We start from the raw sequence: 23568 nt of genomic DNA on the forward strand, positions 1-23568 counted from the left end.
AGTATCCAGATAAAAGTATTAAGATTTATTGAAATAAGGCAAGAGTCATTGTATGTAATGTAATGTATAATATTGTATCGCAAGTATATAGAATCATTGATAATAATATAAAAAAATATATTTTCGGTTTTATATCATGAAATTGTTTATTTTTAGTCTAGAATTACTTTTAGAATTAAAATCTTTCAGTTGTCATTATTTACCTGAAGGGTATTGACCTTAAGTGTATTTTTCATGGTTGGGTGTTTCTTTTTTATTTTCGGACCCCTGACACAGCGTATCTGGTATACAGCCGTTTAATAATAGACATGCCTTAAAATATATAATATATAAATATATATCCTTGTTTTCAGGATGTCTTAAATATGAAACCGACGAGATTTGTGCCGCTGAACAGCGTTTTATTCTTTAAAAATTATGAACCCTGTGAAGATGGATTTAAAAGAGACGTTCTTGGAATTTGCAGAGAAGTTTGGGACTGAATGAACCCTCAAATTATTTAGTTAAATTTGTGATATTAATTTTAAGTAAATTAAATTATTACATCAACATATATTTTGTAAATTAAATTGAAATTTCTTATAAAAAATAAATAATTACTTTTTTAATTGATTTTCATTTATTTATTTAAATAAAATGTTGAGTATTTGTGTGAAATTTAACCTCAATGATTATAAATATTTTACGAATGAAACGTTCATTCGTAATTATATAGTATTATCGTAATTATATCGTTTATAGCAACCAGCCGTCGGATCGCAACTTTTGTATGAATGAATAGTTGTAGAAAATAGGAGGAGAAAATGTACTAATAAAATAAAAGGAAAAAAATTAGTCAATCGCTTGTAAAGTACTTGCACTTTTTTACAATACGATATTTATAAAATAGAAGAATTATTTTTATTAAACTGTGGTTAAGATTTCTTGATGATTCTTTTCTCAATTCCAATGTAAGAAGGTATCTTTGACGACCTCCGTAGTCGAGTGGGTGTACACCGGTTTTCATGGGTACGCCACTTCGAGGTTCCAGGTTCGATTCCCGGCCGAGTCGATGTAGAAAAAAGTTCATTAGTTTTCTATGTTGTCTTGGGTCTGGGTGTTTGAGGTACCGTCGTTACTTCTGATTTCCATAACACAAGTGCTTTAGCTACTTACATTGGGATCAGAGTAATGTATGTATGTGATGTTGTCCAGTCCAATCTTATTTGGACTTATTAACATCAGGTGGAGTGGAGTCATATGTCTGTCCGGACAATATAGAGACAAAAGAAAAAAGAGGACTTAGGATTAAATCACAATGTTAATCACGAAATAATCTTTCTAGCCGTTTTTTATATCAATATTACTACTAAAGACAAAAAAAAAATATTTATAAAATATTTTAACGTGATTTGATGCAATTGACAGTTATGGTTTTTTTTTATGTTAGAATAATTATTTAAGACTTAAAAGTAGCCGTTACCGTTTGTTATCTTATATATCTAATAAGTAATAAAATAACAATAATATAATCCAACGTTTTATCAGATAACGAATAGCTTATGTTAGTGTTGATGAAGAAGAAATAGAATGAAGGATTACAGAGATCTGTCCAGAATTATTATTATTATTATAAGAAGTGGTAATCAGTGACTTAAAAATATTAGATGAAAATTTTTTTCAAGATCTAATACTGTTACTGAAACATAGTGCTCATAATAAGTGAACGTTTTGTGAAGATAAGTAATAATGAAACACAAATAGTACATTATTCAAATTCACTGACTTTTTATTATTATAATATAAAAATAAAAGAACAAAAATATTAAACTCAACACCGAAATTTTAAAACTTCACTACAAATTTATAACAAATTTCACTGACATTTACAATATCGATAAATAATATATATATATAATAAAAAGGTACTGCTTAATAAATTATTTCCTACTTCTTAATTTAACAATTATTTTCTTGTTTTCCAATAGCTATGTGTATGACTCACATAAAGTACCTAATGTTATGTAATGTAAAGAATCGTAATAACTGTAGTTGTAAAAACCATTAGTACTCAGTAAAATAAGGGGAAAATGCCGTTTGACATTAATCACGCTATTACTTCGGTAAACATCGGAAACGACATACATACATCCAAGAAATTATACGTTCATTTCCCGTGGTCGAATTTAACTAGTTTCCAAGAAATATAAAAAGTAAATTTTCAGTTTTATCACTATGAAAATTTTATTACAAATTATTTTTTTAACTAAATTCACGTTCAGAAATTGATTACATAATTTAAAGTTTAAAGTAGTTACAGATAACTGTCTCGAATTTAAAGTAATTTAGATTAAAGGACGAAAATTTTTGAACGCTTGGAATTTTATTAAAAAAATGGATTATTCCATATAATATTTATAATTTCCTTGTGTACATGTCACATGAGTGAAGCAGGTGGGAGTGTGACGGATCCGTGTCCAGAGAGAGGTGAAGGCAACGTCGCAACGCCCCGTATCCAAGCACCGCGCTCGCAACAGAACGACTCAACATTACTCAGCGCTCGCATATAGATAGTTGTTACACCACCTGATCAAAATAATCTTTAATTAAAAACGCCCTGCCAAAATCGAAGAAAAAAGTAATATAATACTACTACAATCAATCATCCAAATCTCTCTAGTTATTTAAAAGTTAAGTGTGTAAAAACAGTAACAAGAGTACACTCTGAAAATATTACTATTTTTGGGCAATTGTATAATTAGTAAAACTAATTGACAAAATTTGAATTGAATTTTGGTATACACGATATTTTTGAGGTCCGGAGAATAAAAGTCACGTATGTTTATTAAAAATCGCGGATATCAAATCGGCTGTGTTTTTATGAGTATAGTTTGCTTAAGTATTTGTAATTGGATTTATCTGGAATTCCGATGTATCTCTCATGTATTTTATTTAATTTATAAAGTATTAAAAACCTTTGATAATATTAATATGTTAAAAATCGCTTGTACACAAAGCATAAAAAAATAGTTGTCAAGTTTAAAAAAATAATATTAAATATTAAAACATTTTAAATATTGTAATAAAAATATTTTGTAAAAGTACATTAGTAGTAGTGCACTGTTTATATTTTTATTTATTTACAAATACTCCAGATGAACTCTGGATAGTAAAAGTAAATTTTAAACAACGATTGCAGGATCGAGTCAAGCACACACTACTGTTTATAATTCATCGCGCTCGCCGATTACAGGATTTTAATTTATTTAAAAGTATTAGTATGATTCTTTTTATCATTTTCAAACCATAATTAATGAAGCAGCGTGGCAGAATAATTCCAAAACATTCTCCTTAATAAGATATTTTTGTTATTAGATAACACACATACACACACACACACACACATCAGCCCGCATTCGTCCACTGCTGGACATAGGCCTCTCTAAATGCACGCCACTAACACTAATAACACTAATTAATATTGTATATTAGAATTTATTTATAAATAATGTATAATTAAAACAATAATGTATATAATGTACAGATTACTTATACATTAGAGCATAATATAAAAAAATATATATGAATAACATCCAGTATTAAATATATGAGTAAGTTCGTAAATACATAAATACCTATTCTGCAAAAGAATGCTCTCTTTCACAAAAAATAATGTTAGAAGTATTCAACAATAAAATGCGAAAAGAGAACCAGAGACGCGGTTTTCTGTTAAAAATTGCAAGAACAGTTCATTGATTGTTTTCTTTTAAGAAATGTTATTATAGTGTTCTTTTAACCTCGCTCGAACAAGCGAGTTTTTGTTTGAAACGAAACACGTACGATCAGTTTATATACAAATCATAAATAACAAAAACGTTATATGTATAGCATTATTTCTTGATGATACACGTTTTAATAGAATTCTTTTTCTGTTAACGTTCTTTTTATTAAAAAATATGTGTGGGTAATGTTCACTTGTGATTTTTCATAATATTCATACTGACTAGATTGTATATACTATGAAATTCCAAAAAAGTTTTATTAATAAAATGGTAGGTATGTTTAAAGAAATCATAATTATTTTGTTTAAATTTTAAATAACAATTCCAGTAACATATTTGATTGATTAGGATCAAAAACACACAATAATTATATTTTTGTTATTCACGGATCCGCATGTAATTTTCCGATACAAATCAAATATTATGGCAATTTATCGATATTATCAAAATGTATTGAACTTTTTTATTTGCATTTTAAATTATTATTAATCTATAAATGTTTTGCATACATAAAGTTTATAAGGAAAAATGTCCAATTTGTTTGAACAGACATCATTAGCAAAATTGCACATATTGTAATTTTCTGCCAAACAGAATTACTTAGTATTGTTCTGTTCCGGTTTGAGGAATGAGTAAACCAGTGTAAGTACAGGCATCTTCAATCATACTTAGACATAGTCAGTCCATTTATTCATCATACATTATATTAGTTAGGACCTAGTTCTCAATATTCCTTAAAGAGCCAATCAGGGGTGACAGGATCATGTATCATTAAATGGCTAAAAGATCACCCTAGTTAACAATTTTAAATTACATTTGGCTTTCTAAGATTTATTATTTACGGTGTTGGTGCGACTTCAATGGCACTAATAACTATTAAAAATATTAGACACAAATTAAGCTCATGAAAATTCAGTGGCTTGCTCGGGCTATCCCCAGAACTTACCGATAATTATAAGTTGTGTTCCGAGGTAGGCAAGAGCGTGTCCGTGCCGCGGTATGGACATCTCCGTTTCCAGCTTCCACTGCCGCTCTTTCCATTCCCATACATCAATAGCTCCAACACTACTAGCTGTTTTATCCTAGAACAGTTAACACAATAAAGTAACGTACGACGTTAGCTCTGGTATAATTAATCTTTACGATTCTAATTGAACAATATAGTTAAAAATTATAAGAATAACAATGTTATTCTTATTATTTTACGAATTCATATGAATGAATATTTTATTAATGAAAGGTACACAAGCATATATATTAACAGATAAAGTAAATCTATATCTTAGAAATCCTAATCGCGGTATAAACGTTATGTATGTAATTAAAAGGTCTCAATTTTGTATATCAGTTCAAAATAAATAGAAGGCAATTTAATTAATGCACTTATATTAATAAACAGCACGGAAATACTAACGGGCCTGTCTATGTCCACACAAATACCAAACAAACGAAAAGCATTCATTTTTATTCTTTCAATAAATAAGTTCATACTGTACCTTGCTAGACATCTTGCCGGCTCCACCAATGATGTATAATTTGTCATTCATCGAAAATAAAGTGGCAAAACATCTCGGAAACCGTAAACAATGTATCTCTGTCCACCTTAAAATATAACATGTCAGTAAGGATTTTACGGTGGTTTAGGATGTAAATTGGTAATATAAAAAAATGGCGCTTTGTAACTAAACGGCTCATACGACATATATATGTAAGCGTGACTCCTGCGGTTTCGTTGCGTTTTAGGGATTGCGTTTTACACCAAATTTCATCAAATTTCGTTCAGTAGTTTGATCGAGAAAGCGTAACAGACAGAGATACGTAAAATACAATACATTTACAACAAATATTACAATAAACAATTACATATTATTATTTCCTTCATAAAAACAGCAATATTATTAACTTACAGGACAATAATAAAATTGATGATAAATACTAACACTAGGTATCTTACATTCCTTTTACATTATTAAATAAATTATTTGTAATGCAACTAACTGATTAGTCTTGGAATTGTAACATTCAACGCTGGCAGAAACAGGATGGCGTTTTTTACCAGTCATGCCTCCGGCTACCCATATATAATCACGATACTTGGCTACTGCAGCTGCCATTCTAGCTGTGCCCATTGCCCTCACTTCACTCCATGATCCAGTTTTGGGGTCAAAACGTTCGACTGATCGAAGTACCCTTAAGGAAAATGTAATAAATTGGTTCGTATGTTATGAGTTAAGAAATATATTTTTGGGACTAGATAGATGCCTATTTAAAGGAAACAGTGAATTTGGTCCAATGACAAGCTTTGTATTTAAAATTCGTCGTGTTCGGATGTTAGTGGAAAGAACTTCTTCTTCTTCTTCTGCCTGGTATTTATTAATCCCGGCATTAACATGGTCTACCTGCTAATTATTCTTAACAGGAAAGAAGACCTGGTCTCATAAATAAAGCATTTATCCACTATTATGGGAAATTAGTTGCATCTAAAGAAATTTTAACCGAATATATTGAATGATTATATTTGCATAATTGTTTAAAACTTAAAAAAATAAATCTTTAAAATGATGTCAGTTTTACCTGTCCTCTTTATCCTGTCCACCGATCGCATAAAGAGCCATACGATGTACTACGAGTCCGAAATTTTTACGAGGTATCGCGAGTCCTGATTCACTGTACCAGGACCGGGTCACTGGCTCAAAACTCCAAACCGTTGAGACCACAACAGACTTACCGCGTAAATCATCTTCACGAGGATCTGCGCCGCCTGGGATAAAGTTTGATAAAAGTTTTAGTGTATAATAAAAAGGGAGACGAGCAGGTATTCTACATGGTGGTAAGTGGTTTGAACCACCCATTGACACAAGCATTGTAAGTCATTATTTAACTAAGATGATCGTGTATTTCTCTTGCTGTAGCTCACTCATCCATCAAACAGGAACACAGTTTTAAGTATTACTATTTGGCATCTCCCAGATTGGGTTGCGCATTGTCTCATCATCAGTCATAACTTGCTAATTTACCGCAGTTTTTCCTTTTAGGTTTTTACGTTGGTTAGCTAATAAGCGAAATAGAATACTAAAACATACGTATATAAAGAAACATATTTTGATATTTTCTAAAGATGTTTGGATTTTTTGTGATTATCACTGCCCTAATAATTTTAAATTCAATATTATTTTATGGAGACTACGACACTCAAATTGTTTATTAACAAGTCTTTAATATCTATCATCTAATATTATTTACAAACAGGTAAATTTTAGGATCCCTTCATTTGAGTTTTAAGATTATTACAATATCAATACAATATAAATAATTTCATAGTGGTTTTAATTTTAATAATTACCTACAAGAAATACCCTTCCACGTAAGAAGGCAACTGAATGGTGATGTCTAGGCTCTGGAAGTTCTCCAACCAAATCCCAAGAGTTTGTGACGGGATCAAATCTAAAGGAGTAAATATTTCTACAGTTAAATTAAGCAGGGTACGTAAAATTTCAAATAAAGTTTTATGAAATTTCCACGAAAACTGCATTAGCAGTTCTCGTTTGGTAATTTGATATTATTATAAATAGCATTATTTTATTATTCAGGTGTGTAAATATACCTGAAGATATCTTTGCCCGTATTTCTCGCTATACCGTACGACGTATGGGGATCAATACCACCAAAAACCAATACAGTTTCTCTATCCCAGTTAAAGAGTGAGCCTTCCGTGAGATAATTCTTATTCGATGGTCCAAGAATTGACGTTGAAAGCTTATTCCTGTAATAGGAAAAATAAATAAATTAATGGACTTACCTACATGGAATTACACGAATAAGTTTTTAAGTTTGTAGTTATAATAGACTACGCGGTAAATGTCGTCTAAGCAAAAGTTGGATAATGTATTTCAAATTTTTTAACATGTTTTTGTTCAATCGTGCAACACAAGTTTTCATGGTATTCTTATAAAAAAATATACTTTTAAAATGTAATCTTAATCGAACATTTATCTTATTTTTATTTAAAAATCCTTGGCAATCCCTTCAAGGTAAACTTTGCTAGATTAGATATGACACTTAATGGTCAATATTGTCTGACGCCATATTTGACGTCTATGTTATAAAGTTAAGTCAAAGTCGTTTTTTTAAATTTAAAATTATTGATAATCGCAATCATAGGACAATAGGCTCGGATTATTTAATTTGCTAATTTAACTTTATGGTAGGGCTCTGTGCAAGCGTATCTGGGTAGGTACCCACCTCTCATAATATAGGTATTAGAATATATTATGATGAATTGTGTTGCTGTTTACTCTAGCCAAACAGCAATTTTAGCAACAGATTGAGCCAGTGTAACTACAGGCACAAGGGACATAACATCTCGGTTTCCAATGTTGTGGCGCATTGGGGTGTCCAATGTCTATGGGAAGTAGTGACTTATTTGCCCTATTAAAAATATATATAATTTCTCTTAGTTTTGCACCTTCTCTCCTTTAATAGTTGTATTAATATAATAACAGAAATTATTATTATTTTCGTTTTATTTATGTTATTTGCTTTATTCAATGTAATTATACCGTTTGTTTCCAAAATAAATCAATGCCTAAAGTTCTGAGAGCTAATGTTGCATTGACAAATAAAGTTGAAATAATATATTTACATATTGATTCTTGCAAGCGATTCTTTTGAATGGTTGAACATAGAAATTTGCGGACTGAAAAGCTTATTATCCGACGTTGTGGCAGCTTGAGTTACCGGACGAGGAACATTACCCGGTGCTTGAGGATGTGCTTGACTTGGTTTTTCTCTATAATTAAATAACCCTTAAATATAAAAGTAACCGCAACTCCACTCGCCTCTACGCTCCTCTAGTTAGGGGATAGTTTCTTCACGGTTCTTCTCGATAGAATCTACATTCCGAACCGGTGGAAGCTATACTTTTAATATAGTTCTGTAAAATGAAGATTCCAAAGTGCTTGTAAAAGCCTACTTCAATAAAGTATATTTTGATATGATATGACTTCCGAAAGATGCTTGATTAGCTGAACACGAGATGAAATCTAAACACATGAAAATTTAGAGTTGGCTAGGATATTGACACGCGGTCTTCCTGCCGTTAAAATTGGTTAAATCAACTATTATACAAGCGTCAATTTAAGCAAGCACTTGATAATAATAGTGATTTGGCCATTGTAATATTAAAGAGGAGTTTTATGACCATTGATTATTAAAATTTCGTGGATTCGATTCGTTATCAGTGAAAAATATATGAATTTGACCCTACTTCGCTTTATTGCAGTCAGATCTTACCTTCTAGACGTCAAAGCAGCGGTCGCTTCAGCTAGATAATTGGCTGCGACACTGTGTCTCCTCTCGTTTTGTCTGCTTGCGTATTGATTCTGCAAGTATTGTCATTTTAAAATAAGTGCTTACAAGATTTCTTTAAAAAGAACAGCTGATTGCTTACTTAAAATTAATTAATATAATCAATGTAATTGTAAATAAATGTATGTAATTAATATAATTATTTTTTAATATCTCTTGTAGATAATTCCTCACTACTAATAGATCGATTTACAATTAATTCTTAAAGCCAGTAGAGACTAATTCAAATAAATACATTTATTGATAGTTATGAAGAGCAACAGCCAGTAAATGTCCCACTGGTGGTCAAAAGCCTAATCTTCTTTAAAGTCTTGGAGCTTTCTACCACGATGCTCCAAGGTGAATTGGACAATGGGTATATGTGTCAAAGGTTCATCTAACATTCCACGGACTGGACCGCTGAATAGTTTTTTTATTTACACATATCTTACATTTTCCGTAGTACTGGTTCCCACAGCGTCGCTGCTGGTTTCACTAATAGTATTCAGCTCTTCCGCTGAGTCCTTTTCAGGTGGATCGCATAAGGTTGATGAAAAATCCGCCTAAAATTTAATATATCTTAACCAATTATAATAACACTCATAAAAAAGTAATACATCGATGAACTATTTAGAACAAATATAATTATTAATTTATATTATTTGTTTCATATAACTACTTATGATCTAAAAACGAATAACCATTTAATTTAACAACATTGTACTAGGCACAAAGAAGTAAGGTCATGCTGAGTATGAATAAATAAAAAATAAAAAAATTACGCGCTCCGGTTTAATTTTACACATATGTATTTGGCGTATGTTTTTAAAGCACTCCTTTTGTTTCGTTGTATGTAGAATATTTTTCTGTTCCTGTAATTAACATAGCAATTTCGAGAATATAATTCCGTGTGCAGGCTATGAATGTTATATTATTAATGTGATTTTTAGGGTAATATTATATATTATTATAATAAAATTCAATTTTTAGCTGAAATATTGTTTTTAAAAGAATGAGTATGTTGAGGTTAACAAGATAAATAGCGCAAATATTTTTTTTTATTTACCATAGCTAATATGTACGTATGTGACATTTCGAGCTATTATTAGTAGCTGGAAAGCCTTGAGCGAAGAAAAACACGTATTAAATAAAATATATTTTATGATACCTCTAAATTCTTTTTATTTTTTTCCAAGTTCGGACTCATTGCCGAGTCTTGTAATGCATTTCGCATATCATTTTCCATCGGTGGGGGAGATCGACTCGGTGAGTGATGTTGACAATCTTCTTTAACCTATATAATTTTCTAGATATATTTAACGTGTATCTATCTGTTTGTTCAAAGTCATTTAAAATGTAAGATAAGATTATCGTATGTCCTATAAATCTTTTTTTTAAAATCAATGCAAAAAATCAAAACTTTGTAATGATAAAAATTATCTATCGTAGAGAAAAAAAATAATTAAATGGTTTTTTTTTTCAATATAAATATAATATATCCATGTTACGTTGCTGATTCTAGACTATGCTTTTCTTAAAATTCCAAAACTATAAAAGCAGACAAGCAAATGAATCAGCTAGTTGTAAGTGGACAACTTCGCTCAGACACTAAAACTATAGGAAACATGAATACTTCTTCACCGCCACAGCGCTACCGATGATATATAGTACTTTATATAGTTTCGGTGATATTAAAATAATTGATTAAGAAATTGCATGACTGCATAGGGGTGACGCGCAGATTGTATTACGAATTACGAGCGGATAAAGTGTTGATCACGACAGTACTTAATAAAAATAAGTATCAACTTATTTGAGTATATTATTCGTATGCATCATTATATTTTCAAAATATGTACCACAGATAAAGGCATTACTGTAATAAATGTATTATGCGAAGTTGTAACAGCTAGCTACTTTACTTATTTCCATAAATAAAGAGTAGTAGATCGCACCTTCCTTTTACTCTCAAAAAAGTCACACATCGTTGGAAATTTATCGTTAGCCAGTCCCCTCAAAGCGGCGGGCAAAGGAAAGTCGATTTTCGCCCTTCTTATGTCCATTTTATCTGGATCCATTCCACGCAAATTGCCTGTTAATATTCATTAAGAAATTGACATCAATGATTAAATTGCTATTATTATATTAAAGGTATATATTAATATGTATTTTTAATAAAAAACTTTTTAAAAGTAATTTTGTTTTGTTAATAATTATTATAGTTTTAAAAACAAAGACGTATGAGAAATGGTAACATTTTTTTTATTGAATATAATTTACGGACTAATTATTCTTATATCTAAGTGGTCGAAAACATAAAACCATTGTATTGTTGGTTATTATTTCGACTTACTTATTTAGTGGTAAAAGTTTTATGAATGCAAAATAATCATGAAAACATCGATTTACTAGCTAAATATTAAAATACTTATTCCATATAAATAAACTTTTTATACGCAAAAAGTATATCAATATTTAGCTTAGGAACACGACTAATAATATGTACCTACAATCTACATACGTAACTTGGTTTTGCAAGCGAAATAATAATATAATTTTAAGGATATTGACCTTTTCATCATAATTTACACACATACGTATTTATTTGTTTACCTGGAACATCGTCGTGACGTCTCGGCGGTTGCATCATCGCCATCTGTTGGTACATCTGCTCCTTTGGTACCAAGAACTGGTCGAGATATTTGAGAAAGTCCTTGTACGTTATGTGGTTCTGCGTAAAGCAAACATTCGTTTGACTTCCAAATTACATTGAATGAGATGATAACGGTTTTTTTTTCGTTTTATAATACAGTCTGTGCAATTGATGAGCCGTATGGTACACAATAATGTTGTATAAAATAAAATATTGGCACTCTTAGAGTTATGTAAAGGTAAATAATATGTTTTTACGTTGAATTATACAAACAAGATAATATTGATTTGACGTCATGCCTTGTTCATTGAAATCGTGCACCGGACTCAAATAAGGCTCAAAAAATACAAACTTACTTTATAAAATTTATTTAAGTTTTTATAAATGTTTTGTATTGAATGTTTTTAAAGATATATCGTTAAATCATTTACAGTTAAGTTGTCCATGAACAGTGCTGCCAAACTTTAAAAACTAAAAAGCATCAAATCGCCAATAAAAACAGGCAAGAAGAGTAAATCAATTGATTAAAAACGATTTACAATTAAAATACGATTTACTGTTTACGGAGGAAATAATTAATAAATAAAGAAAAAGGTCAGTCACATAATTATATAAATAATAACTTGAAACGGAGATATTTTTGAAACCGATCGATGTTGACGTTGTAAGTGGTCCTTCTAGATAATTGATAGCTTTAGCTCAATATATAGTATTGAATAAAAAATTGTAAAATCAGTGAATCTATTTTTAAAACGGTAACACTGTTCAATACTCCAAATTCATACATACTTGTAACAAATGAATTTTTATTTGCTCTATTCTATGATTCATAATAACCTTTTCTTCACCAAACCAATTCCTCTCGGCTGGCTCCGTAAGGTCCAAAACGTCGATCCAATGATAATAATTCTTTGAGTTATTGCCGTACCAATATTTAATTATAACGTACCTGTTAAAACGATAAAAATACTTTCAGTATCTGATAAAGCCCAGCCTTTGATCATGCACATATGAACATCAAAATTAAATTAAAATTGTATGTTATAGTATTTTTGTTTCTGTTAATGCACATGTATTTTTTTTGTTAATTAATACATACACCTTAATTTGCTTAAACCTAGCTAAGACTAATAGCAAGGTTATAATTGAATGTTTTTGTAACATATGCCTCTCCGAGTATCAAGGCAAGTTTCTCATTCTTTAAATAAGAGTTTTATCCATGTGTTATTAATTAATTAAATTATATTTTCCTGGCAAGCATCGAGTAGAATAACCGATATTTCTTATCAATACACAATAATATGTAAACATGTTATTAATATAGTGTATGTCCGCGGCATTGCTTGATTATAACACGGATCCTCCGTTCGCCTTATCTATCATTGTACCATGAACGCTTTTTTAGTTAATTGGGTGGCTTTATAAGTCTGCAGATTCTGAATTCAAAACGTTAAACCGCAGATCGCGTCAAGAAAAATGTATTTGTTTTTGTCAGTAGTTATTTTTCACTAGCAGTCCGGAGTTTTGAAGTTACCAGATCACACTCCTGCATCTGAATTCTCATATCGTGAAGGATTGCCATCCTATCGGAGCCAGCGAATAGAGCGTGAACCTGTGTTGTACCAGTGTAATGTGTCGTTCGTTATCGGTTAGTATCTTTTAAGAATGGCCGTCGTGCAGTGAATCTATCTGAAGTTTTTATATTATTTATAGTATGATAAAATTCATACTTTCTTTAAATCACTGAACTGGTACAGGTATTGCCCAAACTATATTCGGAGATAATTAAAAACATTGGAAAATATTATATATAATATCCTCACAAAATTAAGAACTAATTTAAATTGTTCCATATGTTATTGTTTATTTTTAATCGTTTTAGACATGAGTCAGGGTGGCAGACATTAGGTACTCTTTGGTCTTTTCCTTATAACATATATAGAACATTTCATGAGTTGATTCGTCAGTTGAGAAATTAAGACGTGAAAGGTAAACAAACAAACTCGCTTTCACATTTATAATATAAGGACTTATAGATAGTGTATAAGTGTATTTAAAGGCGTTAGCGAATATCAAAATGCCATTATTATACTCAATACTTATTAATATAATAACGAAAGAAATACATATACATATAAACTTAATTATACATTATACATGTATACATAATTCTAAGAAAACAAAGAAGTGGGTCGGTTATCTAAAGTATCAGCAAGTATGTCGGAAATTATACACCTATTTACACACTAATGGTGTTGTTTTAAACATACATTCCTTTAGGATTATTTTATACAAATATTCGAGTAGTATTGTAAGATTGCGGGGAAACCTGCACGTGTCGGATGAATTTCTGCCACGTGTCTATCAATCCACCAATCTGCATTGAAGTAGCGTGATAGAATTCGCTCCATATGTACTCTTCACAGATGGCTACAGACTATTACTTTTTTTTAAGCACATGTATACTAAAAAATGTTTCCTTTAGAGTACGAGTTAAATTAAAAACACAAATTAAGCAGAAAAAATACAGTGGTGCTTACTCGCGTTTAAACCCATATCATCCGGTTAAGACTGATTTTTAAACGCTCGGCTCTATATGTATATTTTTCATAATGAATAATAATGAGTTGAAATTTTAATTACACTTTTTTTTTACAAACACCGCAAACCGTAGGTGTGCAACAGAGAAGCGAATAAAGTGCAAGAGAGATAGTAGAGCGGCAGCGATTCCTAATTCGATTTATTTATTGGCATGGATTGTTTATTATTGACTACATACAATATAGTGTTTGTAATAGTCTAACTTACGCAAGCCCGTCATCCACCATCTGTTGTACTTCAGGCGTGTTTACAATTTCAAGGATTTCGTTGTTCTCGGGGTTCCTCTTGATATCAACCAGTTGCCATGGCGATATGAGGCCGAACCGCACACATCTCATCACGTCCACCACAAAGGGACTCCGATTTGACCAGTTCGCTTTTAACCAACGCACTCCAGCCATTAAAACTTCTATTTCGCTAAAAAATTACAATAAAACAAACGGATATGCGTTTGATGGTTTGGTTTTCTTTTACACAGAACCGGAGCGACTTATTTTTTTATATATTTTTTACCTGAATAATGCAAGGGAGTTAAGCCAAGGTCGAAAACTAGTATTTTTATTAGACCTTTAATAGAGTCGTGATTTATATTTTATTTACATAATTGGAAAAATAAAATGATAATGATAGAGTAATATATTATACACGATTTACATTAATATAATGTATAATTATATATCTAGTTAATAATACTATTATTTATTATTGTAAACACTTAGTTCTCTGCAAAATAATACAAAACCGAAAAATATAGGATTGATGTTTGTTACATTTGATAAAAGTTTATAGTTGCACATTCGTAAATTTTTTTAATGAGGAATCCGTTGACTATATATATACTATTCTGATAAACTGCCCTAGATGGTCTAGATGAGATGATGGTCGGAAATTCTTTAGGATGCAAGGAATCCCTAATGTTAATCTGCCACACTCGAGTAAATCCTAAAAGTTCCTCTTGTTCTCCCCTATTATTTATGATAACATTCCATTATATAAAGCAATGAAAATACACGTTAAAACGTAACCTCAAAATCTTATGAAATATTAATTTTGGTAGAATGTTCAAGTATTTCCCACTAATCTTCTAAAAATATGGACTATATAAGATTTACATATATCGCAAGTAGCTCATACCATTAACATATGAAACTACAATGACATTAATTCGGAATCTAATTTTGATACACAATAATTATCGCTAAATGCAATATCTAACAGTAGCAAGCCATGCCTGTGACTACGTCGTAATATAAAACATAATAAACTAGTAATAATAAGGAAATGATAAAATAAAAAACCACTCACCTCGTTACACAAATGTAATTAGATTTGAGAAAAGTTATTATTTCCTCAGGCTCTAGTTGAAGAAAATCGTTAGAAGCAACCAGCGGTAAAAAGAACCGCATTATTCTGGGCACCTGAATTTAAAGTCGAGGATGAAAATTAGAATTATGAGTCATGATTTATGTTTCTGACATAATGGGAAAAACAAAATAATAACCAAATTGTTTTTAGACCATATTATACATGTGACGTGCACTAATTTAATATATAGTTAATATCGACTGTCTCGTTGGTCTAGTGGCTCAAATAGTAGATATAAAGCTGCTAATTCCGAGGTCCTGGTTTCAAGCCCCTTAAGCCAAGGCCGAAAAAATTTTGTTAAATTAGGATATTCAGGTGGAAGTTTGTACACCCTCGTACCACGACAAGCACCTAAACCATTGGGTCCTGCGCCTAAACTCTTTTCGATTTTGTAGGATTTGTCTTATCGGATAATGAGAGTGCATCAATGTTGCACATATACTTGATGACTATAATATGCCCTAAATATTTGGCTAGCCTGTTTTTCGATTGGCCACAGTGTCCGCAATCGCTCAGGAGATCATAGTAAATATGTTAAATGTTTTACCATTAATTCCTTTACGGGTGTGACATTTTTACATCTGGCTTCTCTGTACAATGCGAAGGCTGTATCTTCATTAAATAAATTTTCATTCATAATAAACGACCAACATTGATCTTCCAAATCTGTCTTAGAAATAGCATTTAAATGTGGTAGTACGGATTTACGACGAATTTGTTTTAAAGATCACACAAGAGAACATTCAAGATAAAGCAGCAATATTTATTGCTGTTGCGGTGATGACCACTAACCGTCAGGTAGCCGATCTGCTTATCTACTGGAAATAAAATTAACTTGATCTTAAAATTTGACTTTCGTTCTTTAGTATCGTATTGGTGACAGGAAATTGGCTTTCCATGGTTACTATTATTTTCATTGAAAATTAATAATCGATGATTGATGCAATTTGATGCTACCACATACACATATCCTTTTTGTACAATAACGAACACATCCATAGTGTTCTTTAGAATACATGAGCAAATGGGCCCTCTTAGGTTATTTACTATCGTAAGCGGTCCTCTTTCAAAATTCTTGTGTTCACTATTTTAACGGAAAAAAAACAGTACAAAGTATTGTCGTTTGATGACAGAACAACTTTACGGCAAACAAACAGAATCGTACAGAGCCTTATCACCGCTAAACCATAAATTTGACTCCGGTCAATCAATGATAATATTAGCATGATAGCGTAACAAATTTACCTTTAATTTCCAGGTATTGGGCGGCACAAAATAAATCCAAAACGTTATCTCTTTTCAGTATTTTATTGCTTTCCGTTCCACTGAATAACATCCATTCATATATTATATGAAACGTTTCCGGAGTAATACTGGCCTAAATATGGTTTCGTTTGTAAATTCACGGGCTATTTTTCATTCTTAAATTATATTATTTTCATCATAAATTGTAAGCTAAAGGTACTCACAGCGGACAAATCGAATTCACTTTGGACATTCATATTAAAATAGGAGGAATAAATCTGAAGTACAATTCGATGACAGTGAAACTCTTCGTCACAAATATGAACGACAGTATCTGTATTTCTAAAACACATTCTACGCATTAATTTTAAGTTAGTTCTATATATTTTATTTTAGATTTGGTTTTAAAGTAGAGATAGTTATATCCTTGCATGTACGAATAAATTTTGATGTGTTTAATTTATATATTTATACTGCATTTTCATTTGTAAAGTAGAGAAGACCTTGGGGACCCATAAATAGCCTGGTATATTATTACACTGGCTAGAACGTTATTTATATGTAAGACTACCGTATAACATCAATAGGAAAATATATGCATTGGACATATTGGACAATTAGCATTTGATTTATAAATAAGCAGATGTCAGCTTTAATGGCAGGTGAGGCGTCTTCAATGCAAAACTGATCCGGGTTTTATGACGTACGCTCAGATAAATATAATTTTACATAATTCTTACATAAAATTATGTATTCGTTTATAAAATTCTTGGAAGATATCTTGCTTCTTAGGAAGTTGTATCCGCAGCCAGTCTATTGGTTCCGTTGTCGTGTACCCAAGACTGCTCAAATACTTTCCTGTATCTTCTTGTGTTATGAGAGGCTTTACTTTTGTATTCTTATCCACTGTAGTTTTGTTTTGTGTATTCGTTTTTACTTCTCGAATACCGTAATGTAATGAAGGCTCTGAATCGTTACTAGTCTCCTATAGTTAATGGTGAATTAAACATTACTAATAGTTCTTAGAAGTATATTAAAATTGTAATAATTACTAACTACTTACAAAATTATGTATGTCATCCGGTTCTCCGGCAGTTTTTCCTTCAAATTTAACTTTAACTTTGGCTTGTGTAGGGTCAGCTAAAAGTACTCCGACTGTAGATGACTGAAACACTACCTACGAGATTCATATGCATGAATCATGTATATAAATATACTATTAAATTCGTTATTTCACAGAAACTACACTACTAAGTACAGGCGATTAATCAGCTTCGACCTTGACCAAAAATACACTATCGGTTTGGCATTACCAATGTATACATGTAATTTAATCGTGTCGAAAATGCCCTCTCATTGTTTGATTAGAGTGAAACAGTAGAGTGCAATTTGTGCGTTTGCGCACACATTGCAGTAGTCGCACACAGTTGGCTTTTGATAAAAAGCAATGTGACCAAAATCGGTTACGCAGCAATCAACACTAACACATATTAGAAATGCAAATGTAACTCAATATATATATATATAATTAAATATTTTGATTGTTTTCTCTTAGTTTTGAGATTTGATTCTGGATGGCCAGTGAAGTCAATCACTCTTTGTCACGTTAGAAAAACATAAAATGTCAGTTCTCAAGAAGGATAAGTCAGATGTGGTCGCGGCTAATGAAATATTGTAAAAATCAATATACGATAATCCAGCTATCGATTTGTTGTATTATTGTGAATATGTATGACGAAGGTGGTGACCCCGAACCAAACAATACTGCCGGCTCACCGATATATATATAAATATAGGCGACATAGAAAATGTAAACATCAACACCATAATGATTAAAATATAAATTGCTATTAATTCATTACGCGAACTATATTGTTTCGTTTGATGGTTGAATGGTAACGCGGTTCTGTTAGTATTACTTGTTATAAAGGTTGATAAAATTTACCTGGTTTGATTGCACTTTCAAGTTACCACTGGGTGTAGGTTTAAAAGGAAATGAAGTCATATTTGCTTGAGTATTAAATTCATCCGTGCTGATATGAAAACAAAAGTATTTATGTATATGTATACAATTGTAGAATACAAGTAATCTTATTTTAAACCAATATTATTTATAAATGTACCTCGATGTGTCGGCACCTGAAGAGACATTAGCATCTCTTTTGTATTTATGAATGTACTCATTTGCAAATTTCGAAGCGTAATGGTCCGTTGACATATTAAACTTCTTCTTCGTTTTTTTACTAGAAATAGTGAAACATATTGATAAATAGTAACAGGTAATTAAAATACACCTGATTACATAGCATTTATATATTATATCGCCAAGAAAGTGGCGTAGCATGGGGGTGGGGGGGTGTGGCGGTGCGGAGGGTGCGGTCCGCAACGGGCGGCACTTTGAGAGGTGGCAGTTAGAGAAAAAAAAGTTAATTTCTTTCAGTTTTTTTTCGTCATTTTTTTGTTGTTACCAAATACCCAGGTACCTATGCAGGTTCTATGCATTGGTGATGCAAGCGCAAGCTTTCTCAATAACTATTATTTATTTACAAAATTTTTATAATGGATTGCAAAAATAAGAGGGCGGAAAAATGGAATTCGCACCGGGTGCTAGTGACCTATGCTACGCCACTGCGCCAAGATGTAATACTTATTGATCTTGTTTTTCGGTCTGAAGACAAAATCAGTTTAACTATAGGCCCAAGGTGTACCTTGATGATATGTCTTGGTTTGCAAGTTTATTGGCGCGTTGGCGATGTAAGGAATGATTAATATTTATTACAGTGCCAATGTCTATGGGCGGTGCTGACCAAATACAACCTATTTTCAATAAAATTTATATTTTTGATAGATTTTTACTCACTTTCCCCGATAATTGCACGACATATATGTATTTTTCAGTAAACACTTTGCTGACCAATATTTTTCAATCGTATCCCCCGATGAGTCTAAAATACGGTAGTTCAAGTTCCTTTCATTCGAATAAAAGTCTTGTGCTCTTTGGAGGAAGTCGAGTGCTAAAGTTATTAAAATAAAAATTAGAAAAGTATTATTGCAATTGTAGTATATACAATACTAACAACTGGCACTCACAAAAATCGCTTACATTCGGTGTTAGATCTGATAGAGAACTGCTTTTATGGAGTTTCGGCTTGATAGAGATGCAATACCGCTCAGATAATATAGTTCTTTTATTCCCCTTAAATCTTTTTTTTACTGCAGGAGAAGCGCTGGAATGTCTAAGTTTATTAAATACAGATAAATGCATTTTTGGGGAACTTCGTATGCAATATAAGAGTTATAAAAAGTGTTTGAAGCCTGTGGTATTCTTAAACATGTAATATAATGCTGAATTCGGCATTATTGCATGTTTGATGTAACGCACGAATTAGGTTAGGCGTCAAAGATAGCGGACGTTTTGATCTCAATATTTATCGATTGTTATTATAAACGGAGGTGAAATTTACTGAACTTTTTTTTTCTTCGAAATGATTATAACCTTTGGCTATAGTGGCCTCTACAGCGACACTGGGTGGGCGAGTCGTATAAGACTCTACCGGTTCAACTTTACAGAAGCATTTCATTGTAAATATAGCAATTGTAACAGAAAATATTCATAGCGTGATTCAGGTTTGCTATGTATAATAATAAATTTAAAAACAATATGTCAATAAAATTTTCACTGATAAATTTGATCAAGAGATAGTCAAGTAAGAAATCTTTGTTTTCATAGCAATCGTATCACAATATTAGTAATTAAAGTTATGTCAGCTAAATTAATAGACAATAAAACTTAAAAAAAAAACTTTGTTTCTATTAGATACGATAAATAACTATTGGGGCGTGTTGTCGAGAAATGTGAAGCGAAGCTTTTCATGTAAAATTTCAACGTTGTTAGTTTCACGTTGACAAGCTTTTGTCACATGAAACAATTTCCAACTTTTTTTTGTATTTTCATGTTATGGTTAAATGTTAAATTAAACAACAACAAATACAAATTTATAACAATTAATTATTTTATCGCTAGCCTAAACGCTACCCTATATGCTACAAATTATTTATGGATAGAATCTAGTGTATTGCGAAATGATAAACAAGCGAAATACCACTGACTCATCACGAGATCTCCGAAACTATAGCTCATCGGAGACATCAATCAATTCAAAGACTTGAATTTTTTTTATAGTTACTCATTTCGTTTAATGAGAATTGTTTTGGAAATTGACCGATGAATTTACGAATATTACTTCAAGGTAGCGAGCTAGTAAGTTATAAAGTTTTAAGTCGCATGCAATAGAGACTTTACTCTGACGTTTCTAATTTTATCTTATCATATCTACAACAAAAGGACGTATAATATTCCAAAGCACTTGAAGAAAATTATAATTAAAATCTCCTCTACATTATTCTTGAGATTGATAAAATAGTGACGTATGGCGAATAAATATTAATAAATACTTTCTGAACCTAATTTGAATACGGTTGATGCTCAATTTGTGCATAATTCACCCCGCTGAGATATGAAGGAAAACATCGTGAGAAAACTTCATGTGTTGTAAGAAATTATGTTATAACTATTTTCACAAATACACAGAACGATATCATGGTATTTAAGCTCCTAATATTCTCCTTAACATGAGAAGCCTGTGCATGGTTGTGATTTTGGGCAGCTGCTGTGGAATTCATTATATTTAGCGAATATAGACTAAAATAAAATCAAACCATAGCGTTTATGTGTAACCTCATTTATTTTCCAATCAGTTATTTTAAATGTATATTCATATAAATGATTATATTCATTTTATATGATAAATGATATACTCAACCTATTAACTAATTATGTCTATTATATTTTTACATAGCAAGGAAATTACGCGTTATATGTTATTTCAAATCTAGATATCTTAAAATTATGAATAAACCTGATTGACCTGATCTTGCCGGGTATAAAAAAATACATAATGGTTAATACGTTTTATTGCAGATTTTTTTTTATGTAATAACATATTGTTATTTTGATACTAAGATTTTTTTTTTTTTTTATTCGATCTCTTACAAGATTTTTTTATTAATTAATGGAAAATAACGATAGCAATTTGTTTATGTGGTCGACTTTTATTTCATTAGAAAATCTGTCGAAAATATTAATAAAAACTGTTTGAATCTTAATTCTTTCAAAAAGTGGTACTATTGGTACCTAAAACCTTTACAAGTTGGGTTGTCAACTAATCCGTGTGATGCTGTTCTGTCACCTCGGGACGCTAATTGTCTATCTTTATGCTACACTCGGTTAGTTTATACAGAAATCCTATACAAAATGAAGTATTTTATTGCGTGACACTATATGAATGTGCAGCGGCCATTCGCGCATGCAAGTCCACCGAAATGATAAAAAATATTACAACGGTTTTTCTCTAATTTCTGTACATTTATTGCAGGCAGTCTTTTTGACCAGTCCCGCATATAATTTTTTGGTTTCCAGCATGAATTTGCTACCATAGTCACAAGGGCTATACTTTCTATGCCTTTCTATTATTATATTATGTTTTCAAACGATTATTATTATCAATGTTAAGGTAAATCGTTAAAGAATATGACGATAGAAAGAAAGCTAAAATATAATTATAAAAAATATAAATATCAGGATAATCTAGTGATTGTTAAATACTTACCCTGAACCATTACATGTGATAGATGCAATTGTGACATTTGAACAGCTATTTACCTGCATGATAAGAATGTTTTAATGGAAAACCCATATTTAATACTTGTCTTTAGATTGCTTACGTAACTGTTCGATGGTAATAATAAAAATAATTAACATCTAATACTAATTATTCTATTCTATTTTTTATTTTATGACGTACTATCTGGACAATCGAGTTTTATTCGTATTTCATCTCATTAGCAGCCTGTAAATTTTCCCACTGCTGGGCTAAAGGCCTCCTCTCCCTTTGAGGAGAAGGTTTGGAGCATATTCCACCACGCTGCTCCAATGCGCGTTGGCGGAATACACATGTGGCAGAATTTCGTTGAAATTAGACACATGCAGGTTTCCTCATGATGTTTTCCTTCAACGCCGAGCACGAGATGAATTATAAACACAAATTAAGCATATGAAAATTCAGTGGTGCCTGCCTGGGTTTGAACCCGAAATCATCGGTTAAGATGTACGCGTTCTAACCACTGGGCCATCTCGGCTCTAATTCGTATTTACTTATTACTAAATAGTTTGGATTGATAAAATTGATGTATTTTTATTTAATGGATTTTAGTTGTGCAATGTACACTTTGCCAATGTCACGAAGGGTAAATATTAGCAATATACGTAAAAATAATGTTTACCAAATGTTTTTAGATTGTAACTTATTGTTTTTTGTTGTATTGTAAGGATCGTTGCTCTATGCAAACACTTGTTTAAAGGGTAAATATTCTACAACTCAGATCAATGTTCTGCATTCACAATTTAAAGTATTAAATAAACTTACTTTTTCCAAACTGGTACTATTTAACATTTCAAAATCATTGAACGAGTAATATAGAAACGTTGAGCATATTGCGCAAAATATTGACTTTATTGTTTTAAGAAACGCCAAAAAT

The 23568-nt window shown here is 31.2% G+C and overlaps 1 protein-coding gene across 1 annotated transcript; it reads right to left on the reverse strand.

Annotated features, from left to right (window-relative positions):
• Positions 1-1914: 1914 nt before the first annotated feature.
• Positions 1915-19229, reverse strand: LOC125065032. Its single transcript, XM_047672459.1, has 23 exons — positions 19095-19229; positions 18917-19004; positions 18035-18148; positions 17712-17956; positions 17196-17313; positions 16972-17104; positions 16274-16392; positions 15667-15779; positions 14569-14778; positions 12598-12709; positions 11721-11838; positions 11063-11199; positions 10276-10401; positions 9560-9670; positions 9054-9142; positions 8404-8550; positions 7366-7524; positions 7105-7205; positions 6336-6522; positions 5760-5951; positions 5258-5363; positions 4708-4843; positions 1915-2565 (listed from the first exon to the last, which is right to left on the reverse strand). Exons 1-23 carry the CDS (start codon positions 19187-19189, stop codon positions 2417-2419), a joined length of 3105 nt encoding a protein of 1034 aa, XP_047528415.1. The 5' UTR covers positions 19190-19229; the 3' UTR covers positions 1915-2416.
• Positions 19230-23568: the final 4339 nt, after the last annotated feature.

This window comes from Vanessa atalanta, chromosome 6 (assembly GCF_905147765.1).
Source record: "Vanessa atalanta chromosome 6, ilVanAtal1.2, whole genome shotgun sequence".
NCBI classification, from domain to species: domain Eukaryota; kingdom Metazoa; phylum Arthropoda; class Insecta; order Lepidoptera; family Nymphalidae; genus Vanessa; species Vanessa atalanta.

Coding starts and splice junctions, on each gene's coding strand:
- LOC125065032 (XM_047672459.1), bottom strand. CDS start 19,189: ATGTCAACGGACCATTACGCTTCGAAATTTGCAAATGAGTACATTCAT. Junction 11,839..12,597: donor ATTGGTTTGGTGAAGAAAAG/GTTATTATGAAT, acceptor TGCTTTACGCAG/AACCACATAACGTACAAGGA. Junction 5,364..5,759: donor TACAATTCCAAGACTAATCA/GTTAGTTGCATT, acceptor TTATATTTTAAG/GTGGACAGAGATACATTGTT.